The sequence below is a fragment of the Panicum virgatum genome, chromosome 9N (assembly GCF_016808335.1).
Source record: "Panicum virgatum strain AP13 chromosome 9N, P.virgatum_v5, whole genome shotgun sequence".
Taxonomy (NCBI): Eukaryota; Viridiplantae; Streptophyta; class Magnoliopsida; order Poales; family Poaceae; genus Panicum; species Panicum virgatum.
This window is the reverse complement of record NC_053153.1, coordinates 64,974,683-65,001,963: the sequence shown is the minus strand read 5'-3', so window position 1 is coordinate 65,001,963 and position 27,281 is coordinate 64,974,683. Positions and strand designations below refer to the sequence as shown.

At 48.7% G+C, this 27,281-nt stretch overlaps 1 protein-coding gene across 1 annotated transcript; it reads left to right on the top strand.

Moving 5' to 3' along the window:
* Window positions 1–23,044: 23,044 nt before the first annotated feature.
* Window positions 23,045–27,021, top strand: LOC120690794 (probable LRR receptor-like serine/threonine-protein kinase IRK). The gene is made up of 3 exons (XM_039973603.1): window positions 23,045–23,237; window positions 23,348–25,051; window positions 25,168–27,021. Exons 2-3 carry the CDS (start codon window positions 23,595–23,597, stop codon window positions 26,627–26,629), a joined length of 2,919 nt encoding a protein of 972 aa, XP_039829537.1. The 5' UTR covers window positions 23,045–23,237; window positions 23,348–23,594; the 3' UTR covers window positions 26,630–27,021.
* Window positions 27,022–27,281: the final 260 nt, after the last annotated feature.

The following is a 27,281-nucleotide window of genomic DNA, read 5'->3' as shown; positions in this document are numbered from 1 at the left end:
TAGAGTTGCAAGAACGAAACCCTCTTTGGTGCAACTGATAAGCTCATAATCGGACAGATCCAAGCCCGATAAGCACTTGACGTTGTCATTGGCACCAATGGAATTGGAATCGGCGGTAGCTATGAAGGAAGAAGTATCACCAGGCACTATCTCAACCTCATCACCGATCCACTGAATAAGAAATTGATGCAAGGTAGACGGAACACATTGATTGGCATGAATCCAATCGAGAGAACCGGTCTGACCGGTCGGTTTGACTGGTTCGTCTGATGGCTGGTCAATCATCTTGGCCTGCCATACTTTGCCTTGAGGGATCATGGACCTGTACTTGTTGAAGTACTCATCCCTCGCCTTCTCTGCCTCCTGCTCCCTCTTTTCCTTATTGCGAAGACGTTGGAGCTTCCTCTTCTGGGTATGCGTCAATCCCTCGGGACACCAACGGGGTTGATGGTATTTGTCCGCCACCTTGCTGCCACCAGCCTCATGATTGTTAGCAGTAAAAGGTTTCTGGACAGGAGGAGCAGAAGAAGTTGCCGATTTATCAATCACCATCGGCCCCTTACTCTTATCTTGCACAACCACTTTAATCTCGCCGATCTGAACAACAGTATCGGCTTTAGCCTTCTCTGGAGTAGCTTCTGATTGCACCTCTAACTTCTTTTCCTTCACGCGGTATTCAACCTGCGGAGGAACAAATCGCGTCGGTCTCTGCTGAGACCGGTCTGACCGGTCTGACCGGTGGTGCCTGCTGAGCTGGACCAGATTGGTGTGCTCCCAATCGGTCGTGTACTGGCATCCTTGATCTTTCCTCCCTCTGATATGGTGGTGGATATGGCATTGGAAAGCACTGGAGCCAAATCCCCTCATGTTCCCACACCGGATTAACTGCATTTGATGCCGGTGGGGACCGAGGTATAGTAGCATACACCTTCTGTGGAGGAAACTGAGGATAATCACTCCTGCGCCCGATGAATTCCCTCCTTGCAGGAGAAGCATTGCCCCGACGCGGTGGTGAATGAGGTCTCTTTTTTAATGGCCGATCTTGTTGAACGGCCGTAGTGTACTTGTTCAATAAATGCCCAAAGGTAGGTCCCTGATTTTGTACGTTTACCCTGCAATTTTGGCACATTTGTTTTCCAAGTACCCTCTTCCAGACGTTTCGGCTTGAAAGTTCGGGGCTGCTCCCTGGGCTGGTCTGACCGGTCATTGTACCCGGTCGGACCGGTCTGACCAGTCTGACCGGTTGATGCTACCGGTCTGACTGGTTGCACCTGGACAGCAGGCTGACTGGAGGAACTTGCCTGCCCCCCGGGCTTAGGAGCATTAACAAAAATCCTCAAAGTCGGCTTCCCATCAGGAGTCTTCTCGGCAACGACTTCTCGGGCCAGAATCTTGCCATTTGCATTCATCGGCCTCGGATCTCCAATCACCACATTCTTCCCTAGAGCCCCTTCGGCTTGCTCCGGCCGAAGGAGAACCTTTGGATTATTCAGTTCCAAAGTATGGACAGGGAAAGGAGTCTTGTCTACTTGCATCTCAGAAAGCACCAATCGTCTTTCATCTACAGCCGATTGGATCTGTCGACGGAAAACATTACAATCATTAGTAGCATGTGAGAAAGAATTATGGCTCTTACAATATGCATGCCTTTTTAGTTCTTCCGGTGATGGTATATCATGAGACAAACGAATGTTTCCATGTTTAAGCAATTCATGAAAAATCCTATCGCACATGGAAACATCAAAAGTAAATTTCATCTCATTTTGCCGATTCTTTTGAACCGGCTTAAGAGAAGGACACATAGAAGGTTTGTCCTTTGACGGCCAAACAAATTCAACGGCGTACACTCCCTTTTCCTCATCGTCCGAACAGTCGGAATCATTCTCAACAACATGCGTGTTAGACCGATGAGGCTTAAAGGAATCTTTAAAATTTTTATACTTAAATTCGACACCAACAGCTCGCATTTGCAAATGATTAACCGTAATGAAATCAAAACCTTCAAGTTTCTCTTTCAAATAAGAACGCAAGCCATTAAATGCCAAATCCGCCAAATCTTTTTCTAAAAGAGACGAATTGAAACAACAGTTTTTCAAAGCTTTAAACCTCTGGAAATAATCCAAAACTGATTCATCTCGGTTTTGTCTAACCGATGTTAAGTCTAGCAATATAACTTCGGTTTCCCCACTAAAAAAGTGATCATGAAATTTGCGCTCTAATTGATTTCAATTTAAAATCAATCCCGGCGCAAGCGAGGAAAACCAAGAGAAAGCGGTTCCGGTCAAAGATAAAGAAAATAAGCGAACACGCAAAGCATCGTTAAGACCCGCTTCTCCCAATTGCAAGACATATTGGCTAACATGCTCCCAAGTCGTACGAGAATCTTCACCATTAAATTTCACAAACTCGGGAACGCGCCAACTAACAGGATATGAAACGAAATCAAACTCTGGAGGATACGGCTTTTGATATAAACGCGACCCATCCATATCAACCCCAAGTTTAGATTTAAGCACACCGGCCAAATCCTCTTTAAACCTGTTGAAATCGGCCTGATAAGTACCGCTGGCCGATCCATGCGAAGAGGACGAAACATGTTGCGTGGTAGGACCGGTGTAAGTCATGTTTATGTTAGGAATCGGCCCTTGGTGAGATCCAGATCCCTGCTATGATGTAGTATGAGGCCCGGCATGCATCACGATCTCATTGGTTCGGCTAGGGACGGCCGAACCAGGAATAGAAGCGTGCATTGCAGAAGGCACTGTACACTGTCCCGTTGGACCGGTCTAACCGATCATGTAACCGGTCTGACCGCCCGCACCTGTCTGACCGGTCGAGGGGACCGGTGGGACCGGTGGCGCGTGGACAGTAGATGGCAACGGTTTTTACCCTGGAAACGAGTTCGGCGGCATCCCAAAGAATTGACCCTGGGTAGCAGATGTGCCAGCCGAATTCGCTTCTACAATATAAGTGCCATCCTTGACACTTTTGCTCTTTTTAAGTGCCTCAATCTGATCATTGAGCCCAGCAAAACTCTCTCCTGCAGCTACTTGCGCGGTGGATATTTTCGAATCTACCATAAGAGAGAATTGCTTGACTAATTCAGAGGGATCATTAGGAAGTACCTCGACCTTGTCTTGGTTCAACTTGAATGATGGCATCACGAACTCCCCGACCCTCTTGAATAGGCCTCCTCGCTCCTTCTTGAATCCTTGAAGGAACTGCTCTTTCAGGTGCTCTTCAGCGATGAGGTAGGCCCTGCGCTCGTCTTCAGTGAGTTCCACCATGGTCGTCTTGATGACGTTGTCGTTGTGAATTTCACCATGAGTACCCATCTTTTCGAAGAAGTTAGATTAGATCGGTTTTAAAAACCAAATTAATCTGTTCCCCAGCGGAGTCGCCAAAAAGTATATTGACGCAGAATCGCGCCAACACACTCGAATGCGCTAGAACGCGCGGACGATCGTCAAAACGATCAACACCCGCGAAACCCTGGGCAGGTCGGTCTGACCGGTGCCGCTGACCAGTCTGACCAGTACAAGCAGGGCGTCGCCGGAAACCTAGAACAGCGAGCTCGGGAGGGACCCCGTCGGAGCTCGTGAACGTAGGGTTGCTCTGAGGTCGGCAGGTCACTCAGAACGTCTTCAAACGCCATCGAGACGAAGGAAGAAAGCAATCTAGGGTTGGAAAAAGCTAGGGTTTGAGAGATAAAAAGTAATGCAATTTTTGTATTGATTCGATTGGGTGTTACCTGAATCGGCCTTAGCCTTTATATTTATAGGCCGGGGAAGACGTACCCCTTCACGAGTAGGATTACATGAGGACTCTTTACAAAAAAACCTAATTCTACTCGGACTGTACAGACCAGACCGGTCTAACCGGTCGATCCTATTGGTCAGACCCATCGGCCTCGGCAGGTGCCAAATTTGGCTGTCAACACAGTGCTGCGAGCCTGACCGCCGGCTCGCTGCTCCAACAACCGTGGACTAGCGAGAGAAAGAGGCGAAGGGACAGCGACACCGGGCACGCCGCATGCACGATCCCCCTGTCCTGCGGGAGCAGCCGGGCGGGCTAGCGCCTGGCGGCCCGGCCCAGCCGGGGCAGACGGCGCGCAGCGGCCATCAATTCCATTCCCGCCCACCGCGCGGTTGGGGGCGCGGCCGATCTGCCATGCCGCCGGGCGGCCGGATCCGGGAAATTTTCATGTGGCGCCCGGGCGGCGGCGGCACAGCTTGGCACGGCGAGGAGCGGCCGGGCGTTCGAGGGCGCGAACTTGACGTTCAGGCAGGAAGTGTTCCCCTGCTGAGACTGCTCACCCGTCCAGCTCTGCGTTTGCATGGTTCGGTCGGATAGCGCCGGAGGCGGCTGGAACGGTGCGGGTGCTACTGGCTCTTTCGTCTGGTGTGTAGCCATTCACCCTAGGCGTCCGATCGGTTCGGTTCTTCGGTTCTTGAAAAAGTTCGGTTCCTAAAAATTAGAAACCGTTCGGTTCTTTTCAGCATTTAGAACCGAGAAATTTCGGTTTCGGTTCTTTCGGTTTGTTTTCGGTTTTAATCGAAAGAACCGAACTTTCAGGATGCACAAAACAATAGCCCATTCAATAGCAAATTTCGACAGCATTTCTCCTTATTTTTCATGCAATCAACAAGAAAAATTCAGCATAAAACAACAGGACAAGACATAAATATTATGGTTCTCTCAAATTCAAAGAAAAACAAGCAACAATCACAAACAATTCAGTGATTCACAGTCACACTCACAACTCACAAACAGTACTGCAGTATGCCAGCACTAGCACTAGCACAAGTGCACAACTCAACAAAGGCAATGTCCAACAGCCCATAAACTACAATTCACAGTTTGAAAACAAAGGCAGCAAGCAGTTTGAAACTTTCAATAATTAAAGCAGCTTGTAGGTAGGTAGGTAGAGCTGGCCACGACAACACCACTCCTCAACGACTCAATGTCAACAAGCCTGAAAATGATTTACAAACTGAAATAAGTAAGAAAGAATAGAATGATGACTAAACATTTCTAAGTTCAAGTGTTTAACTCAGCAAGCAGGACAGTAGTAGTATATGACTAGAAGAAATGAATATTAGCTCACATGGTCATTTATCTTTAGTTGAGTTCTTATTTTTGCTTTCCTTGGAGGACTTGCTTGGCTGGGAGCTAATGTTGGTGGATGTAACCATCTTCTTTTTGCTGCCTTGGATTTGTGACTTAGCAGCATGTGCATCAGCAATGGCTTTGTCCTTGAATTCCTGAATAATATCTGAAAACAGAAACAGCAAACAATGGATATGTTAAATAATTTTTCATTGTTGAAAACAACAAATAAATAGTACAATAAATAGTTACCTTCTTCTAGTTTGGTTAACTCTTCTGTATTCTCTACAACATTGATAGGAGTTCCTCTTCTAAGCCAATCTTGAGTGCAAATAAGAGCTTCAACCATAAATAGAGTGAGTGAACTCCTAAAATCATCTAGAATGAGGCCACCTGTGCTAAAGGCAGATTCACTAGCAACGGTGGAGATTGGGATGGCGAGCACATCACGAGCCAAGCTGGACAATATGGGAAATCTAGTTGACTGCCCTTTCCACCAAGTAAGAATATCAAACTTTTTGCAATCTTCTTCACACTCTTCGGCCAAGTATCTATCCAATTCAGTCCTGCTGCCCCTGCTGCAACTGCTTGCTGTTCCACTATTCAGCTTCATCTTCTTTGCAATTCTAGTCTTCAACTTTCTAGCACTCTCTGCACCTTGCTTAGATGGGGGTGAATCACTTGGCTGAGCGGGCACTTCACTTGGAAAAGAACGATTGTTCCTATATTCTTCAAAAAGTTCATGCAAACATTTGGTAACTGTAGCCCAAACTTTCTGCCCAACACCATCTCCATACATCTCATCGATTGCAATTTCTGTATATTGTGAGAGCTTGTATCTAGGATCAAGTACAACAGCAACAAAAATCAGCAAGTTTATATTTTTCTTGACCTTCTCCTTTCCCTTTGCCGTCTCATTTTGCAATTCCAAATTTTCATGCCATTGCCCCCAATACTTGTCATACTTGTCCACCCCCAATCTCTTTAAATTTGGCTATTCTTGATGTACCACCCCTAACAAATTTAACTGCAGTCTGTACATGCTTGATAGATTGGTCTACTTCTTTCCGCCCATCTTGGACAATCAAATTAACTATATGTGCAGCACATCTCATGTGAAGGTACTTGCCATCTGCTATGCTAGTTTTCAAACTATTCATTTGTCTTCTCAAGTAACTAACACCACTATCATTTGCACTAGCATTATCTACCGTTACTGTCATTACTTTCTCCAACCCCCATTCAAGCAAGACTTTATGCAGATGTTTTCCAATATCATCCCCCCTTTTTCCTTTGACCTTGAAAAAACTAATTATCTTTTTATGCAAGCACCAATCATTATCTATAAAGTGGGCTGTCACAGTCATGTAACTCTCTTGCTGCTGTGATGTCCAACCATCGGTTGTGAGGCAAACTCTATTGCAATGTTCTTGAATTTTTTTTCAGTTTTGCTTTTTGCTCAAAGTACAATTGCACAGCATCCCTAGTGCATGTTCTTCTAGATGGCAAAGTGAACCTAGGGCAAGCAACAGACATGAATTTTCTAAAACCAGGCTTTTCACCTTTTGCAAATGGCTCCTCATCTTCTATGACCATTTCAGCAAAAGCAGACCTAAGCAATTCAGGATCAAACTTCCAAGTACCTACACCAGTACCTTGACTAATTGACAAAACCCCTTGTTTAGACTTTATATGAGGATTACTCTTGCAACAATTAAAATGCTTATGCATAGCAGATGTACCATTGAACACTGGATGTGCTGCAATATCTTTCTTGCAATAGTTGCAGTTTGCCTTGATCAACTGACCTTCATGGAAAACTTTACTGAAGCGTTCCCACATCCCAGATCTGGATACTATCAGATTTCTCTTCTTGCCCTTTTCACCTTCTAGATCAATGACCTCCTGTTATCGCCATAAATTAACAGAGTTAATTTATGGGCCGAAGGCAAGTTGGACTTAAAGCAGAAGATTAAGAAGGCTTGTAAATCGGCTCCTGCGTGAGCATTTGGGCCGCATGGGCCATGTATCTTTAGATTTAGTTCAAGATTAGAGATAGAGTCCGATCGGGACAAGATAGGATTAGATTGTTTCCCAAGTCTCCGAACTATAAATATGTACCCTATGTTAATCATGAAGAGAGAGAACGTCATCACGTCTCGCAATCAACAACTCTCGGCGCATCGCCACCCCTAATTATAGGGTTTCATCCAAGTAAGCGACATGCTGCCCTGATCGCTTCTTGCGATCAGGGCAGTGTTGTTCTTGCTTTTACCTTGGTATTACTCGTACTGAAGCATTTTTGATGGAGAATAATGCTAGTTATCCTGATGTTCGTAGCATGACTTTTAGTAGATCTATTGTGCTTTGTTGCTTATCATCTACGAATATCATGTTGTTTTTCGTGCAGTCACGTTTCAATCTTATGCTAGTTCTTATTGTGTAAAATTAGTCGCACGGAAACAACACCCTACTTCTTTTCCGTCAAGTAGATCCAATCTGTTACGGTTTGCTCTTGTACATAAGAGTTGGTGTGATATCTGCTAGGTTAGGCCTTGCAAACGGATTGGATGATCCGGTGATGTATTAGATGCTTTGCCTTAGTCTTAACAGGGAATTGATCCGGGAATTGGCTTTAGCTTGTTCTTAGGCCTCTATTCTGGTTAAGGTTTAGTTATTTATTACGTTCATTAGGCCCAATCATGTGTAGGATGTTCCGATCTAGCAGTGAAGCTTTTACCGTCGTGGATTAGATTAGTTAGATCTAATTGAAGTAGCTTACACTTATTTGCTTTATTTATTAATATCCGGATAGATGCAGATCCAGTCTGACACTGGGACCCGATCGGCTCTTTAAAGCCGATGCAATAGTCGTCCCAGGGAGCCGACCACGGCTCGGACTTATGTTTCCACGTGTTTGTGTATGCAGGCAAATTGTTGCAAGCACGTTCGCACCTTTCTGATCGGGTATAGGTTAGGTGGCACGCCCTGCGTCTTCACAAGCCGCGGCGTGTGCTGGAATTGCGGGCCGTTGACGAGGGAGCAGTGCCTGCCAGCGCCCCGGCGACCTCCCGGCTCTTCATGTTGCCTGTCGCTGCTCGCCAGTGGGTTTCGACCGACAACACATTCTGGCCCGCCCAGCGGGACCTTCATCAACAACAACGCCCACTGCAGAGATGACAGGGGCTCAGGACCAAGCACCGGTTCCGCGGGTCACCAAACCTGTCACGTATGAAGAGCTGACTCCAGAACACAAGCTAAAATATGAAGAGGTCAAAGCTCAGTTCGAAGCCGATCTCATCGGCTCTTTCGAGAGGACTCGCAACCACGGCATCAGGTGGAAGGGGTTCTCACCAGAGGGCGCTCTCGACAATGTTGATCTGTCCGTGCCTTCAGAGGAGCGCACCAGGGCCCTATGCTAGGAGATAAACTATATGGTGGCTCACACGCTTCATCGGCACTCAGAGAGCCTGGTGAACGAGCTTGAGCGTGTGTCACATCGCGTTGTCCAGGAGGTGATCAAGAACCAGTACTCCCCGTCAGGACTAGTCTTGGGGAGTCACAGAGGAGAGGCCTTGCTCCAGTCTAGGCCGCCACTGCCATATTCACTCGCAGCGGCAGGACAGCAGAATTCGTCGATCTATGTCGTCTACAAGATCGGCGGTGACCCCGGAGAAGGACAGTTCCTGAGCGAGCCGCCCAAAGAGATCCCGCACGGCTACACGTGCGTGTAAATACCTGACAACATCAGCCCAACATACACGGGGCAGCTGGTGGGTACAGGAGCCTCAGGAGCAGATGCGGAGAAACAGGCATGGCTGGCAAAGTACACTACCGGGCCGACTACTGAGCCCTCGGCCCCAGGAGTTCTTAGTGTGGAGCAGGTCAGTGCAATACTAAGGGACCAATTTGGCATCCTGCCCAAGAGAAAGGCGATCAGCTATTCCAAGCCGTATCCGAGTGACTATGATTTGATCCCGTTGCCACCCAAGTATCAGCTTCCGGAGTTCACCAAATTCAGCGGATCAGAAGGAGCCAGCTCCATTGAGCACGTGAGCCGATACCTGACGCAGCTGGGGATGATCTCAGTATCGGATCCTCTGAGGGTCCGTTTCTACTCCCAGTCTCTCACGGGTTCAGCCTTCGGATGGTATACATCACTGCCCCCAGATTCGATCCGGACTTGGAGGCAGCTGGAAGATCAGTTCCACACCTAGTATCATTCAGAGGCTGCCGAAGCCGGAATTGCTGATCTCGCCCAAGTCAAACAGAAACGAGGGGAAACTGTCTCAGAGTATGTGCAGCACTTTAGAGAAGTCAAGAACCAAAGCTACTCATCGCGCATCACAGAGAAGGAGGCAGTTGATTTGGCTATTTTGGGACTCGCTAAGCCGATCAAGGATCTGGCTTTTCAGTTGGAATTTTCCTCGCTGGCACACATGGTGCAAAAGCTCACGGCGTATGAACACTATCACCCGGACCTATACCAAGAGAAATTCAAGCGCTATGTAAACATGGCCCAAGCAGATGGTTCCGATGATTCTGGCGAGGAACAAGAGGTGGCTGTGGCAGAGTGGACCCGGGGGGCAAACCCCGTCCCGTGCAAGTGGGTCAAACAGAAGGGGCTTGTGAAGGGCTTTGACTTTGACGTGGCCAAAGCAGAGCAGATATTCGACTTACTACTCAGGGAGAAACAGTTGAAGCTCCCAGAGAGTCACAAGCTGCCGACGGCACAAGAGCTGTAGGGGAGGCTGTACTGCAAGTGGCACCACTCGTTCACCCATGCCACAAATGACTGCAAGGAGCTACGTCGACAGATCCAATCGGCTATCGAGCAAGGCCGATTAATCCTGGCCCAACACACGATGAAAGTGGACAGTCAACCGTTCCCACAAGCTAACATGGTAGAGCTGTCGGATCTTGGAACTGAGGGCCAGGGCTTGGCGTTTCAAATCAACATGGCGAGACCCATGCGCCGCCGTGATGAGCAGAGGAGAGAGGCCGCTCTGGCAAACGGCCTCAGGATGAACATGAGCTGGAACGACAACATGTGACTGAAGAGCAAGTACGTCACATCCGCAATCAGCTCCCAGCTTCTAATCGGCTTCTGGAAAAATACCAGTATCAGTACAAGTTGCGCCGCCGATATGAATCGTAAGAAGATGAGTATGAACACCGCACAGGGAGGACGCTGGGGAGACGCCAGGCTATACGAGACCACTAGCATTGCCCGTTCTTCAGGTACTGTTGGAATTCCGGCATGAGCCGATTGCCTACTATAGATGATTGCTTGGAGTGCTGGCCTCAGGGACGCCAGCAAGGCGATACATCAGTGTTCCAGTGCTTGGGACCCAGGACACGTCATGGTGACCGTGTGAGGCGGCCATCCAGGGATGATCTCAAGACAGAAGAAGAGGACAAGTATCATCGTCCTCGGTGGTGTCCTGACGGGCTCAGCCGATCACAGAAACGCAGAGTGCAGCGCCTGCGCAATCTCGAAGAGGCGGAAGTAAAGTACCTTGACGTGCTGAAGAAAGCGCATCCAGATCACGCGGAGCAAGTCACTCGCCCGCAAAGGGTGGAAAGGCATCCTCCAAGGAGGGAGTGGTGCCCCAAGCAGCCAAGAGCCGATGACAAGCCATCGGCTGATGTGAACATGGTGTTCGTGCTCCCATCAGAGTTTCGGGCACCCCAACCAGAGGAATTGGCCGTCGCGCAGATGGATCTCGGCCCACAGCCGATCACCTTCGAGAAGCCCAAGGAGAAAAGCTACAAGCACCTGAAGGGATTGTATCTTAAGGGCTTCATCGATGGCAAGCCTGTGAATAGGATGTTGGTCGACACTGGCGCCGCAGTCAACCTGATGTCGTACTCAGTGCTGCACCGAATGGGTCGTTCTACTGCTGATCTCATCAAGACCAATGTCATGCTCAATGATTTCAATGGTCAACCGTCAGAGGCGAAGGGTGTCCTCAATGTGGAATTGACAGTTGGCCGCAAGACCGTCCCAACCTCGTTCTTCATCGTCAACAGCAAGAGTACATACACAGTGCTGCTTGGGAGGGACTGGATTCATGCAAATTGTTGCGTTCCTTCCACAATGCACCAGTGTTTGGTCCAGTGGGATGGCGATGAAGTGGAGGTGGTCCGTGCAGATGATTCAGTGAGGTTTCGCTTGCAGACATGAACGCCTGGGATGCGGAAGGGCAAGAGCCGATCTCTGGGATCGCGCTGGAAGATTGTGATCGGATCGAAGCGACAAAAAATGGGCTGAGGCTGGTCTTATCCACCGGTCTCACAGAGTAGACACATCCTGGCAAGCTACGAAATCCAGCAAGATTAGAGAGGCCGGTCCCAGTGACCGGCCCCAAAAAATGAGTAATATATGTTTGGAGTTAAAGTTGTTACATCATGTACAAACAATGGCTTGTTCCGTTAGTTGGCCAGTTAATGTGCATTCATTCCAAAGAGTAATACAGAGACGGTCGGCCCATGCGGTCGGCCGAAAATTTTCTTTTGTCATCTCCCCGTGTTTGCTGTCAACGTAGCAGATGATGACGAGTCGCTTGCATCCACAGTCGATTTAACAGGTGATGGCAAGTTGGGGTACGGGTTTACGTCAGCTGATGATTTGGAGGAAGTCGATATTGGTCCCGGGGATAAGCCGCGACCAACATTTATCAGCAGGAAGCTAGACCCGAGTCTGCGTGAGCCGATGATTGCACTCTTGAGGGAATACCGGGATTGTTTCGCATGGGATTATACTGAAATGCCCGGTCTGGATAGAAGCATCGTTGAGCATCGGCTCCCGCTTAAGAAAGGATTTCGGCCGTTTCAACAACGAGTAAGGCAGATGAAGGCTGAAGTCCTAGAGGAGGTCAAGAAAGAGGTGCAAAAGATGTTGGACGCAGGGTTCATCAGGCCATGCAGGTACGCAGAGTGGATCTCTAGTGTGGTCCCTGTACAGAAGAAGGATGGCCGATGGAGAGTCTGCGTGGACTTCAGAGACCTCAACAGAGCAACGCCAAAGGACGAATATCTGATGCCCGTGGCAGAAACATTGATCAACGCCGCTGCTGGCCACAAAATGCTCAGCTTTATGGACGGTAATGCTGGCTACAACCATATCTTCAGGGTCCTAGAAGACATAAGCAAGACTGCATTCAGAGTACCAGGTGCCGTCGGCTTGTTCGAGAACTTGGTTATGACCTTTGGATTGAAACATGCCGGTGCAACGTACCAACGTGCCATGAATTACATTTTTCATGATCTCATCGGCAAGCTGGTAGAAATTTACGTTGATGATGTCGTGGTCAAGTCCATGTCAGCTGGGGGGCATCTGGAAGATCTGCGTAAGGTTTTGGAGTGAACTCAGAAGTTTGGGCTCAAAATGAACCCAAAGAAATGTGCCTTTGGCGTGTCGGCCGATCAGTTCTTAGGATTCCTGGTGCATGAGTGGGGAATCGAGATCGGCTTGAAGAGTCAGGAAGTGGTAAAAACAATGAAACCGCCCACTACGAAGAAGGAACTACAGAAACTCATTGACAAAATAAACTTTGTCAGACGATTTATATCCAATCTATCTGGGCGTATCGAGCCGTTCATGGGTTTGGTGAAGATTAAGTCCGATGATGAATTTCACTAGGGGGCAGAGCAGCAACGAGCTTTCGACGAAATCAAGGAATATTTGTCGAGGCCTCCAGTTTTGGTTCCTCCATGGCAAGACAGGCCTTTCTACGTGTACTTGTCCGTGGGTGACACTTCCATCGCCTCGGTTCTGATACAGAAGCATGACGACCAAGAGAGGGTCGTCTTCTACCTCAGCAGGCGCATGTTGGATGCCGAGACCAGGTATCCTGAGATCGAAAAGCTTTGTCTTTGTTTATTTTTTACATGTACAAAGCTTCGACATATTTTGCTCTCGGCGGAAACAATTGTCATATGTAAATCGGATGTCATCAAGCATATGTTGTCGGCTCCTATTCTGAAAGGCCGACTGGGAAAATGGATGTTTGCATTGTCAGAATTCGATATCCGATATCAACCTGCAAAGGCGGTCAAGGGGCAGGCATTGGCGGATCTCATTGCAGACAGAGTCAACACTGATGTATCTGCAATTTTTGTACGTGCCTGGGCCATGTTCTTTGATGGATCGGCTTGTGATGATGGGTGCGGTGTGGGAATTCTGTTGGTATCGCCTCGAGGGGCGACTTACTCTTTTTCCATCAGGATGACTGCCCCATGCACCAATAATTTGGTAGAATATGAAGCCGTTCGCAAGGGAATGGAATTACTCTTGGAAGCTGGGGCAGAAGCGGTGGAAATATTTGGGGATTCGAAGCTTGTGATTTCTCATCTCACGGAAGAATATAAATGTGAGAGCGAGGCTCTTTTTCCGATATGGATGCAGTGCCGTGAGTTGATGTCACAATTTAGGTACATCAATTTCCACTGGATACGCATGACTCTGAACAATGAAGCCAATGATTTGGCACAGATGGCTTCAGGATACAAGGAAGCGGCCGATGGAGTCGATGTAGAGGTTCAGTTTCTAGAACCTGGAGACTGGAGAGCCGATATCTTCAATTATTTGAAGGATTCGGCTCGGGGGGCACCCAGAAGGATAAGGCTTAAAGCTATGAAGTATGTTCTGATAGGGGACGACATGTTCTACAGGACTCTGGAAGGATTGCTGCTTAAATGTTTGGGGCCTTCGAAGTCGAATCGGCTCTTGCATGAGATTCATGAAGGAGCCTGCGGTACTCATCAATCGGCTCATAAGATGAAGTGGCTGATTAGGCGATCGGGATATTACTGGCCTACCATGCTTGAGGATTGTTTTAAATATTACAAGGGATGTCAGGCATGTCAGAGGTTTGGCAAAATTCAGATAGTGCCAGCATTAGTAATGAACCCTATCATTAAGCCATGGCCGTTCAGGGGTTGGGCCATGGATATGATTGACCAGATTAACCCACCATCTAGCAAAGGTCACCAATGGGTGCTAGCTATTACGGATTATTTCACAAAATGGGTGGAGGCAGTACCCATGAGGTCGGTGGCATCAAAAGATGTGATCAATTTCGTTAAAGAGCACATCATTCATAGGTTTGGGATCCCTCATACCATTACGACCGATGGAGGATCGTTCTTTATATCGGAGGAATTCAAAAAATTTGCCGATGACACGGGGTTCAAGCTGGTTAGATCATCTCCATATTATGCCCAGGCTAATGGACAAGCTGAAGCATCCAACCAGAGCCTGATCAAGCTGATCAAAAGGAAGATCGATGAATATCCTAGGCGCTGGCATGAGGTGTTGTCAGAGGCTTTGTCGGCATATCGTATTTCGTGTCACGGATCCATCAAGCCGTCACCATACCATTTGGTCTACGTCCAAGATGTTGTGTTACCATGGGAGATTACGGCTGGATCGAGACGTGTTGAGTTTCAGAATGATCTATCGGCTGAACAGTATACAGCATTGATGACCGATAATGTGGAAGATCTTACAGAGCTAAGACTTTGGTCACTGGAAAAGATTAAGGAAAATAAGGCTAAAGTTGCTCGTGCATATAACAAAAAGGTCAGGCCGAAAGAATTCCAGGTTGGAGACCTAGTTTGGGAGGCAGTTTTACCATTAGGAACTAAAGATAGAAAATATGGCAAGTGGTCTCCAACTTGGCACGGGCCGTACAAAGTTGATCAGGTTTTACCTGGAAATGCCTACATGCTTGAAGAGTTGGATGGTATCAAGTTTCCTGTGGCTGTCAATGGCCAGCACCTCAAGAAATATTTCCCGAGCATGTGGGAGGGTGAATGACAAAAGCCGATGGGATCCATCTGGCTGCAGTATAATAGGCCAACACGTTGAGTTGGCCAGTAAAAAAATTATAATAGGCCAACACGTTGAGTTGGCCAGTAAAAAAAATCATGACAGGCCAACACGTTGAGTTGGCCAGTAAAAAAAATCATGACAGGCCAACACGTTGAGTTGGCCAGTAAAAAAAATAATCATGACAGGCCAACACGTTGAGTTGGCCAGTAAGAAAAAAGATAATGTCTGAGACAGCCGATGTGCGACCATCGACTTAAGATGTTTTAAAACAGTTACATGTTTAAGGTTAACAGGCAATACTAAAAGTTTCTTGAGCCTATCTATTGATTCAGGAATTCTTCTATGGCATGGATGGCTTCTGTGCGGACAACGTCTACTCGTGCTATGATTGCTTCGTCATCCTTGTCATCGCCTGTTACTATCTGCCGACTCAAGGTGCTTATCTCTGCAAACTCTGTTTGTATCTGCTCGGCTATTTTCTTGACTTCTTGTTTGGAGTTTGCAATAAAAGCTTCCACAGTATGGATGAGTTTCTTGGTGGTGCGGACTTTTTCTTCGAGTTCCGCCAATTCTTTCTTCAGGAGGTTGAGTCGGTTCATGTTGGCAGACACGTCAGCTTTGATATCTAGAATTGCCTTCTTCTAGTTGAGGGCCTTGCACTTTTGAGCAATGTCAACTTTCAGAGAAACTTGAGAGCGACGTGCTTCTATTTTTTGTTGTGCTTTATTCACTTCTATCCGGAAGAATGGAAGATTGCTGGCTGGCCAGAGCTTGATTTGCAGTGGCTCCGGGAGTTGGGATTCTATTTGCTCAAAGATGTTCTTTATTTCGCTGGAATCACCAACTAGAGTAGTAATTCGAGCAGAGAGCAGGTCCTTGATATTCTGAAGCTGATTTGTAATTGTAATCGGTTGCTGTTGTGGCTGCACTTCTGCATTCGGCGCATTCGGTGCATTCAGACCCATTGATGCTGGATCAAAGGAGAGCAGGTCTGAAATATTGAAGCCCTGCCAATACGATGAAGATTAATTGGGAATGAAATGCATTAATGGGGTGAATAGCTGATTTAAATCGGCTCATAAAGTTACCTGTGCTGAACAAGAAGTGATGATCGGCTCAGGTGTAGCCGATCCGGTTGGATTGGAGTTGACAACAGGAGCTTCGATTATGTCAGCCTGTTCGTCATGAACATCCATCAGAGCATTTGAAGTTTCAGTTGCTCCAGTGTCAGCTTCATGAACGATGACTTCGTGTTGTGCTAGGCTACTAGTTTCGAGGATGTCTTCAGTTACATCCTGGAAATAAAATTACAGTCAACCAGAGTACATGTGTACGCAATAGAGAAGAGGTTTTGGAAAAATAAGTTACCTGGTTGGTGTTAGACTCTGATGGACTCGGAGAAGCTTGTGCTGATTTCTTGATGACTCGCCTCGTGATCATCTTCCTTTTTTTAGTTGGCACTCGGGGGGCAGCACTTGCAGGAGTTTGTCTTCGTTTAGAAGCCGACTGGAGTAAGTCTGGCTGAACGGCCATTATTACTTTCTTCATTGATGGTGATCCCTTGCAAAAGAGGACATCAGGGGCAGTTGGAAGAAAGTGGAATGGTTCCCCATTATTGGCTACAGGTTCTGGACCATCTTGTTGCTGTGAGCAAAGTGAGTGAGGATTAGCCAAGAGAAAGGGATAGAGGACTCAGAAAGGAGTAGAAGCATGGATTCAGTACCTCTTCTTCGAGAATTGCATATTCAAGATCAATTTGTTGCAGTAGAGGGCCTAAAGCTCTTCTGAAAATGTGAGTTTTCCACATTTCCCACCAAGTGGTAAAGCCGATTGAAGAGGAAGTGAAGGACAGTTCGACTAATATTGGAATGTGGAGGTTGTCAAACATGCTGTAGCATCTTGAACTAGTGAGGCCATCAGGCAGATCGGCTCTACTCTCCACCAAGTGGTGAATATGGAAGTGGGGAGGGACTTGTCCTAAGCCAAATTAATGAGCTGCTATGACTGGTCGATAGGTTTCATAGCCTGGTTTGATAATTCTATTGGAAGTAATCATACCAACAGGGAGGAAACCAGGTCGAATCATTAGGGAGTATAGATGCCGAGTGCTGTCGTCATTGGCAAAACTATCCAGTCTAAAGGTAGTTGGGTTCTCAAAGGATTCAGATTCAGTGAATGGAAAGTAGAGTGGATTGTCTAGACCTTTGTAGAAAACTCTGAACCATTTTGCTGCGTCTGTCGGGTTCAATTTACTGCCAGGAAGACTAAATAAAGCTTGGCCGTAACTAGTACATCTAATTGGTTTGCCACTCTCATCAGGAAAGGAATTCTTGGTCAGGCCTTAGAAGTTTGGGATCTGGTGCTGAAAGTACAGTTGTGCCCACAACTAAATAAATCACCAAGGGCCTCCAGTTCTCAGTTTCTTTTGGTTAAGCAAGTTAGATGTCATCAGGTGGAGACATCTGTATGTTTCTCCAAGAAAAAGTTTACCTAGACCAGTGCGGTTGCCATGGGCCAAATGGTAGGCCAAGGGGAGATAATTCTTAGTTGGAGCTAAAGAAGGTCCACAGAAGATGAAATGTTGTAACCAAAGATTTAAGAAGGCTGTGTGTTCCTTTTCAGTCACTGGACCTCTTGTTTTCATGTGCTGGTTCATGTAAGTGCCCCAGTTTGTGCAGTTTGCTTTGGATGAAAGTTTAAAAGGGACTTCTGACATTTTGTGGGCAGCTAGATTAGGAGATCCAATATTTAGGCCAGTGATCATGGTGACATCTAGCAGAGTAAGGGTCATGGGACTGTGGCCAAAGAAGAAACAGTTCAGGGCATCAGACCAAAAATAGCCGATGGTTTTCAGAAGATTCTCATCTTTGTCAAGAGGAGATAATGATAAGCTAAGTGCATCGGCTATGTTCAATTCCTGCCACAAGGGCATATAAGCTTTTGCTACTCTGTTGTACCATGTAATACAGCTCTCAGGAGTGTTAGGCCAGGCTCTTAAGCAGTCGGCCCAGAGGTTCAAATCAATGTTTTGACTCACGAAAGGGATCCTATTTGCTTCACAAGAGATTAAATCTGTGGGATTTTCATGAGCTCGTGGGCCAAGATAGAAAGATTTTGGATTGGAAGGATGCGGCAGAAGGATGTCTGACACCTGAAGTTCAGAGATTCAGAAATTTATATATGGTGTCATGTTCAGAGCTTGATTTGTTCAGAGGCTTAATAAGCTGAAGAAAGTTAAAAGGATTGGGCTGGACGTTACCTTCAGGCTGCAGGTTGCCGCATCATCGATTGCAGAATTTGTTGTCTGAGTTGCAGAGTCTGCCATGGTTCAGATCTGTTGACTTGGGGTTTGGTTGCTGTGAGCTCTGATTCGAATTCCGGATGCTTGGAGAAGTTCTTGCTCGAATTTTTAGAGCTGGGTTTTCGAATTACGCTCGGGTTTGAGAGTTTGTTTCGAGTTCGGTTCAAGGTGGAAGTGATACTTTACTCTTGTGCGGGTTGCTTCTAGTTTGAATTTCGTCGGCTCTTGGATATTTATAGAAGCCTGATGCATTGCCATCGGCTTTTTGAAAAACAAATCAAACACACAGCAATTGAAGGAAATTAACTTCATTAAAAGGGAAGGTATTACAAAAGGAAAAAGCCGATTTGACAAAGGAATAATCCTTCGGCTTTACAATCCTACTCCTATAGTACTATGTCTACTGCTCGTAGGTACCTAGTACCTACGGCGTTTGGGGCTCCGGGCCGGCGCTTCTCCGCCGTCGCTGTCGTCGTCGTCATCGTCGCTGTCGAAGGCGCTGCTGCCGCCCTCAGACCCGAAGTCGCTGCTCCGACCGCCGCCTCCGCCGCTCTCTTCCTCGCTGTCCTCCTCGGAGGACCCGAGGAACCGGAAGGGCTTTCCGCCCATCGGCTTGTCATCGCCGGAGGAGGAGTCGATCTCATCTTCCAAGGAGGAGTCGACTCCATCCGAAGAGGGGTCTTCTTCGTCGCCGCTCTCCAACTCCTCCTGGAACAGGAGTCGGAGGTCTTCCCCTTCGATCTCGGGCTCGTCCTCCTCGGAGACGACCCCGAAGTCGAACTCCTCTGCATCCCAAAGCAGAGGAGCCAGCGCCTCGTACGCTGCTGTTGGGTCCCACTCCGACGTCGGCTCCCGACTCTCTAGGATAGAGTCGATGGAAGAAGCGGAGAGGGAAGAAGAAGAAGGAGAAGAGGAGGATGAATCTCCGAAGGAGTTAAAACCGGAAGAGGAAGAGACCGCCATGGCTACTGGCTGCTGGAGGATTGGGGTTTTTCTGTGCTACTTGGCTTGGGAGGAAGATGAGTTTGCCGTGAAAAGAGCCGATTCGGGGTGAGGTTAAATAGTAAAAGATGGAAGACGGATCGGCAGTTTCACATTCTACGAGGAATCATTTGCAGAGATGTTGCGTCTTCCTTGGTGGTTGCAGTGTGTTTTAATGAGCATTAACAGGAAGATGAAGCGACGGAGTGGTTTTGGAATTATCATTGCCAAAACCAGGGGGCATGTGTTATCGCCATAAATTAACAGAGTTAATTTATTGGCCGAAGGCAAGTTGGGCTTAAAGCAGAAGATTAAGAAGGCTTGTAAATCGGCTCCTGCGTGAGCATTTGGGCCGCATGGGCCATGTATCTTTAGATTTAGTTCAAGATTAGAGATAGAGTCCGATCGGGACAAGATAGGATTAGATTGTTTCCCAAGTCTCCGGACTATAAATATGTACCATATGTTATTCATGAAGAGAGAGAACGTCATCACGTCTCGCAATCAACAACTCTCGGCGCATCGCCACCCCTAATTCTAGGGTTTCATCCAAGTAAGCGTCATACTGCCCTGATCGCTTCTTGCGATCAGGGCAGTGTTGTTCTTACTTTTACCTTGGTATTACTCGTACTGAAGCGTTTTTTATGGTGAGTAATGCTAGTTATCCTGATGTTCGTAGCATGACTTTTAGTAGATCTATTGTACTTTGTTGCTTATCATCTACGAATATCATGTTGTTTTTCGTGCAGTCACGTTTCAATCTTATGCTAATTCTTGTTGTGTAGAATTAGTCGCACGGATACAACACCCTACTTCTTTTCCGTCTACTAGATCCAATCTGTTACGGTTTGCTCTTGTACATAAGAGTTGGTGTGATATCTGATAGGTTAGGCCTTACAAACGGATTGGATGATCCGGTGACGTATTAGATGCTTTGCCTTAGTCTTAACAGGGAATTGATCCGGGAATTGGCTTTAGCTTGTTCTTAGGACTCTATTCTGGTTAAGGTTTAGTTATTTATTACGTTCATTAGGCCCAATCACGTGTAGGATGTTCCGATCTAGCAGTGAAGCTTTTACCGTCGTGGATTAGATTAGTTAGATCTAATTGAAGCAGCTTACACTTATTTGCTTTATTTATTAATATCCGGATAGATGCAGATCCAATCTGACACTGGGACTCGATCGGCTGGGACTCGATCGGCTCTTTAAAGCCGATGCAAGAGTCGTCACAGGGAGCCGACCACGGCTCGGACTTACGTTTCCACGTGTTTGTGTATGCAGGTAAATCGTTGCAAGCACGTTCGCACCTTCCTGGTCGGGTATAGGTCAGGTGGCACGCCCTGCGTCTTCACAAGCCGCGGCGTGTGCTGGAATTGCGGGCCGTTGACGAGGGAGCAGTGCCTGCCAGCGCCCCGGCGACCTCCCGGCTCTTCGTGTTGCCTGTCGCTGCTCGCCGGTGGGTTTCGACCGACAACACCTCCTTCTCCTTCTCCTTCTCCTTCTCCTTTTTCTTTTCCTCCTCCTTCCCCTTCTCTCCATCAGTACCTTCAACCTTGTTGCCTTCGAGCATTTCCCCATTAGGCCCGGTGTACTCTGATATCCAATTACTCATCTCTTGCTGCAAATCCTCTTGAGACATCTGAAAAAATGCAACTAAGTGTTGTCACACAATCAGATCTAACCAAATAGCCATGAAAGAGTCCTAGATGAGCAAACAAACTATAGAGCACAAGAAATACCACTTACATTGCAGGAAGCACTTGATGATGCAGTCGTTTTGTGGAGGAGAACGGGAGTAGTGCGCTGGTGGTCGGGCGGGCGGGCACTGGACGGCGGCGAGCAGCTGGCCGCGGTCGGGGTCGGGACGCCGGCGCTGGGACTGCGGGACGACGGGACGGCGGGGCGTTGGGGGCTCGGGGCTAGGGGCCTCGCCGCCTTGGGGTCTTGGGGAGTTGGGGTCGGGCCGTCGGGGGGGCGGGAGCGCGAGCGCGGAGTGCCGGTGGCCGGTGGCGTGCCGTCGTGCGCCCGAGCCGGCGAGGGTGGCCGCCGCCGCGTCGCCTTGCCCTTGGGGGTCGCCGGGTCTGGGTACCGAGTGGGCGGGTTCGCGCCTCCGCGAGTGGGCGTCGTCGCGTCCGTCGAGTGGTGAGAGGGCGGCGGCTGGGGTGGGGGTGTCGGGGTGAGGCCGTGAGGTCCAGGGTGAGTGGACGGAGGGGGCAGGGGATTTAGGGTTTTGGTTGGGTGGGCTTTGGGCCAGATTACTCTTCGTGGGCTGAATATTCGGTTCCTCGGGTAACCGGAATAAAAACCGAAACCGAACCGAGCAGTTCGGTTCCTAAGAATCAGGAACCGAAATGGAACCGAACTTTTCGATTTCGGTTCGGTTCGGCTCTGGTTCTCGATTTTTTCGGTTCGTTATTCTCGGTTTTTCGTGCCCAGGGTGAGTAGCCGTGCAGGGCGTCGGAAGGACGGAAGCGGGTGCTACCAACGAATGGCTGGCGCGGCCAGATGCGCTAGCGCTACGTGCTTGCCGTCTCATGGCGTGCACGGCCCGTGAAGAATTCTTTCACCCGTGGATCATAGCGGACGCCGGACGGGAAGAATCCCATCTCCCATGGATCATAGCAGACAGGTTCCCGTGACCAAGTATAACCTATGCGTGCGCGTATGAATAGCATGGGACCAGTAGTGCAAGCCAAGGCTTGTGCCCTGTCGAGCTAGATCTCGACGTACCTCTAGGACACAAAGCTCCATTGTATTCGCCTATAAGTAGTCTATAATTATGCTTACAGTGTGTAAAGTGCAAAAGGGTCACACTCTAATTACAGTAGATGTTTACTACACCCAAACAACGAGCTTCCTAAGATAAAGTTTTTTTTGCATAATATAGAAAGAAACAATCGATGTGTTTGTTTGGCTGTGGCTGGTGGCTGGTGCTGATTTGTTATGAGAGAACAGTACTGCTGACTGGCTGGTAGCTGGTGGCTGGTGCTGATTTAGTATGAGAGAACAGTACTGCTGGCTGGTTAGCTACAAGCCAAACGAATAGAGCGAAGTATCAAATAGAATTAAATTTTATTGTTCATCATGAATTGAGTACACCTGATTCCACACATAGTTTCACACCCTCTGTGCCGGTTGTGCTGGTTATAACGAATCATGTCTCTAGTGGATTAGTGGTTTCTTCACAATCCAATTTAATCTTTATATTTTTTTAATTAAAATTATATAAAATTAAAGCATGATCCTTTTGGAACTCATTCTTTAGATTATCTAAACTAAATTTAAGATAATTTAGCATCCGTTCCTCTACCTCTACCTATCCAAACAAAAAAACCAGTATGAAAAAGAAAACGAAAAAACCGACGCAGCACCGGCCGCAGAGGCAGCACGCTCGCCTCAAAAGCCCCGACGACGACGACGAGCCCACGGCCGGTCCTGCTCGCCCGGACCGGTCCACCCACCTCCGCCTCGGTCGAACCGAGCAGCCCTCCAGCACCCGCGCGAGTTTCGAGGAGGAACCAGCAGCGCACGGACGCCCTCTCGGTCCATGCACCCGGCCCATCCCGTGCGCCCCGCCGCCCTTTTAGCCGGAGCCACCGTCCCCGCGGCACATCCCAGCCCTCGGTCGTGCGGCGGACCTGTTCCTCGACGTCCGATGAGCTCCGGTCCCTCCTGGCCTGGTGGAGCTTCCTTTTCTCCCCTCGCTCGCTCGTGCTCTTTTTCTCACTCGCGACTCCAGTCCCAGCTCACAGCCCACTCCCCGCTGCTCCCTCACTCCCCCTCCCTCTCCCTCTCTCTCTTCCATTAGCCTGTTCGGCTGGACATAAAGCGTTGGCTGAAGTGGCTGATTTGTACTGTTTTTCACTATAGCTACAGTGACTCGGAGAGACAACGGTCATCAGCCCCAGCCGCAGCTGGTACCAGCATCAGCAAGCCGAACAGGGCGCATGGCGTTCTCCGACGAGGCGGCGGCGGCGACGTAGACGGGTGCATCCTGGCTCGGCAGGTACTCATCTACTTCCTCCGCTGCTAAACGGGGCGATTTCCTGAAACCCATTTCGTGACAATTTGTTTAATCACTGGCATTCGTGCTGTTCCCCTCTTTGAAATCTGCAGCAGAGAAGAAGGCGCCATTGGAAGCTCGGAGGCCGTCACCCGCAGATTTGAGCGAACCCCATCCCTGGAAGCTCCTCTCTTCCCTCCCAATCGCCTACACACGGCGTCTCTCGGAACATCAGGGCCGCCTCTTGCAATTTGACGGCCAGAAAATTGAGAGAGAGAGAGAGAGAGAGAGAGAGAGAGAGAGAGAGAGAGAGAGAACTCTCCCTTTCTTGCTGCTGGTCGTGCCCGTGGAGTCGCAACAATGCGGCCTCTCGCGCTGCTGGTTCTCGCCCACCTCGCCGCCCTCCTGGCGGTGGCTGGCGCCAAGGGCGGCGCGGCGGGGGCGGGACTGAACGACGACGTGCTGGGGTTGATCGTGTTCAAGGCCGACGTGTCGGACCCGGAGGGCCGCCTCCCGACGTGGAGCGAGGACGACGAGCGGCCCTGCGCCTGGGACGGCGTCACCTGCGAGCCCCGCACCGGCCGCGTCTCGGCGCTCTCCCTCGCCGGCTTTGGCCTATCCGGCAAGCTCGGCCGGGGCCTCCTCCGCCTCGAGGCGCTCCAGTCGCTCTCCCTCGCCCACAACAACCTCTCCGGCGACGTGCCCGCCGAGCTCGCCCACCTCCCGGCGCTCCAGACGTTGGACCTCAGCGCCAACGCTTTCGCGGGGTCCATCCCGAAGGGGCTCTTCGGCCGGTGCCGCGCCCTGCGCGACGTCTCGCTCGCGGGCAACGCCTTCTCAGGCGACATCCCGCGAGACGTCGGCGCGTGCGCCACGCTCGCGTCGCTCAACCTGTCCTCCAACCGCCTGGCCGGCGCGCTGCCCAGCGACATTTGGTCCCTGAACGCACTGCGCACGCTGGACATCTCCGGCAATGCTGTCACCGGCGACCTGCCGATCGGTATAAGCAGGATGTTCAACCTTCGGGAGCTGAACCTGCGAGGCAACCGTCTCACTGGTAACCTCCCGGACGACATTGGGGACTGCCCGTTGCTGAGGTCAGTGGATCTTGGGTCCAACTCGCTGTCCGGCAATTTACCAGAGTCCCTGCGGCGGCTCTCCACCTGCACATACCTTGACCTGAGCTCAAATGAGTTCACTGGGAGTGTTCCAACATGGTTTGGAGAAATGGCAAGCCTGGAGGTGCTGGATTTGTCAGGGAACAAGCTTTCCGGAGAGATTCCGGGCTCTATTGGTGGGTTGATGTCATTGAGGGAGTTGAGGTTGTCAGGAAATGGGTTCACTGGCGCCTTGCCTGAATCAATTGGTGGATGCAAGAGCCTAATGCATGTTGATGTCAGCTGGAATTCTCTTACAGGTGGACTGCCTAGCTGGGTCTTTGCTTCCGGAGTTCAATGGGTGTCGGTGTCACAGAACACATTGAGCGGGGTGGTAACAATGCCTATGAATGTTTCTTCAGTGCTTCAAGGAGTAGACTTGTCGAACAATGCCTTTTCTGGAGTAATTCCTTCGGAAATCTCAAAGCTGCAGAACTTGCAGTCGTTTAATATGTCATGGAACTCAATGTCTGGAAGTATTCCAGCCAGCATTTTGGAGATGAAGTCACTGGAGGTTCTTGATTTGACTGCCAACCGGCTAAATGGGAGCATTCCTGCTGCCATTGGAGGAGAGTCATTGAAGGAGTTGAGGCTAGGGAAGAACTCCCTCACCGGCAATATCCCGGCTCAGATTGGCAATTTCTCTGCGCTTGCTTCACTGTAAGTTTAAGAACCTCTTTCTGATTCAATCCAATGTGTATGCAAATGTTTGTAGCTTTTACATGTTATTAAGCCTTCTTATTTTCTGATGTATACTCGACTACTATCTCTTGCAGGGATCTTTCACATAACAATCTGACAGGAGCAATTCCAGAAACGATAGCCAACATTACCAGTCTTGAAATCGTTGATCTTTCTCGGAACAGGCTCACCGGTGGTCTACCAAAGCTGTTCTCTAACCTCCCCCATCTGCAGCAGTTCAATATTTCACATAACCAGCTCTCTGGGGATCTCCCTCCTGGTAGCTTTTTTGACACAATCCCCCTATCATCTGTGTCCGACAACCCTGGCCTTTGTGGCGCAAAGCTTAACTCTTCTTGTACTGGTGTGCTACCTAAACCAATAGTGCTGAACCCAAACACCTCTTCCGATCCAATATCACCGACCGATCCTGTGCCTGATGGTGGCCTCCATCACAAGAAAGCCATACTGAGCATATCAGCCCTTGTTGCAATTGGTGCAGCTGCTCTGATTGCTGTCGGTGTCATTACCATTACTGTTCTCAACTTCCGAGTGCGTGCCCCTGGATCTCATTCTGCTGCAGTCTTGGAACTCTCAGATGGTTATCTCAGCCAGTCTCCCACAACTGACGTGAACGCAGGCAAGCTTGTCATGTTTGGAGGAGGAAATCCAGAGTTCAGTGCCAGTACCCATGCTCTTTTGAACAAGGACTGCGAGCTCGGGCGTGGTGGTTTTGGCACTGTCTACAAGACCACTCTTCGAGATGGGCAACCTGTTGCCATCAAGAAGCTCACTGTGTCAAGCTTGGTTAAGTCTCAAGTTGAATTTGAGAGAGAAGTGAAGATGCTGGGCAAGCTTCGCAATCGCAACCTCGTTGCACTCAAAGGATATTACTGGACACCATCACTTCAGCTTCTTATTTACGAGTTTGTATCTGGGGGTAACTTGCACATGCAATTGCACGAGTCATCCACCACAAATTGCCTGTCCTGGAAGGAAAGATTTGATATAGTTCTTGGTATAGCAAGAAGCTTGGTTCATCTTCACAGGCATGATATTATCCATTACAATCTGAAATCAAGCAACATTCTGCTCGATGAATCAGGCGAGGCTAAGGTGGGAGATTATGGATTGGCAAAGCTACTTCCAATGCTTGATCGTTACGTCTTAAGCAGCAAGGTACAGAGCGCACTTGGTTACATGGCTCCGGAGTTTGCATGGCGAACAGTGAAGATCACAGAGAAATGTGATGTGTACGGATTTGGCGTTCTTATTCTTGAGATCCTAACAGGGAGGACACCAGTGGAGTACATGGAAGATGATGTGATTGTGCTCTGCGATGTGGTAAGGGCTGCTTTGGATGAAGGAAAGGTGGAAGAGTGCGTTGACGAGAGGCTCTGCGGGAAATTTTCACTGGAGGAGGCTGTTCCTATCGTGAAACTTGGTTTGGTCTGTACTTCTCAGGTTCCTTCTAACAGGCCGGACATGAGCGAGGTGGTGAACATCTTGGAGCTGATCAGATGCCCCCAGGATAGCCCAGAGACTGAATTAGGTTAAAGCCCTACCTACATGTCTCCCTATTTGCTGGTTTTTATTTTTTGAGATCCTTCTTTGCTTGGTAACTAATCAGCTGCTGAAAGATGGAGGGAGTTCTATTCTATCTAATGTGCTTAGATGATAAGAGCAATTTGTGGAGCGTCTAGCTAGTATTTTGATGGTTAGGGAATTATGTAATGTGTGCGATAGTTTGATGGCTTCCCGGGGTGTTGATGTGTTTGACTTAGATCCTCATCAGTAAGGTGTATGGTGTGGATCCTCTCACATCAGTCCTGGTGGCTTCTTTGCAAGATCACTGTAATTTCAGCTTCGGTTACATGCAACTTGGTGCAGCTTGCCTGCTCTCCTATATTATTATGAAAATTGCCACATTTTGGGCCTTTGCTATCCAACTACCTGTGACAGTTTTTTTTTATTTTATTGTATTGTACTGCTAAACCAAACAAACTGGCAAGTACTGGGTAGTCGCAATAGCAAGTACCAGTCAGAGAAATCTTGTGTGTTTGTCTATCTACCTGAGTACCTGACTTGCTTGGAATCATGCAGACAAATCACACACAGTGACCCCACCCTGATGACTAACCGTAGCGTGTATGTGTACAACTGTACAGGTACAAAGAACTGAAAATGCAAGTACAAGTGTACAACATTG

Coding starts and splice junctions, on each gene's coding strand:
- LOC120690794 (XM_039973603.1), top strand. CDS start 23,595: ATGCGGCCTCTCGCGCTGCTGGTTCTCGCCCACCTCGCCGCCCTCCTG. Junction 25,052..25,167: donor TTCTCTGCGCTTGCTTCACT/GTAAGTTTAAGA, acceptor TATCTCTTGCAG/GGATCTTTCACATAACAATC.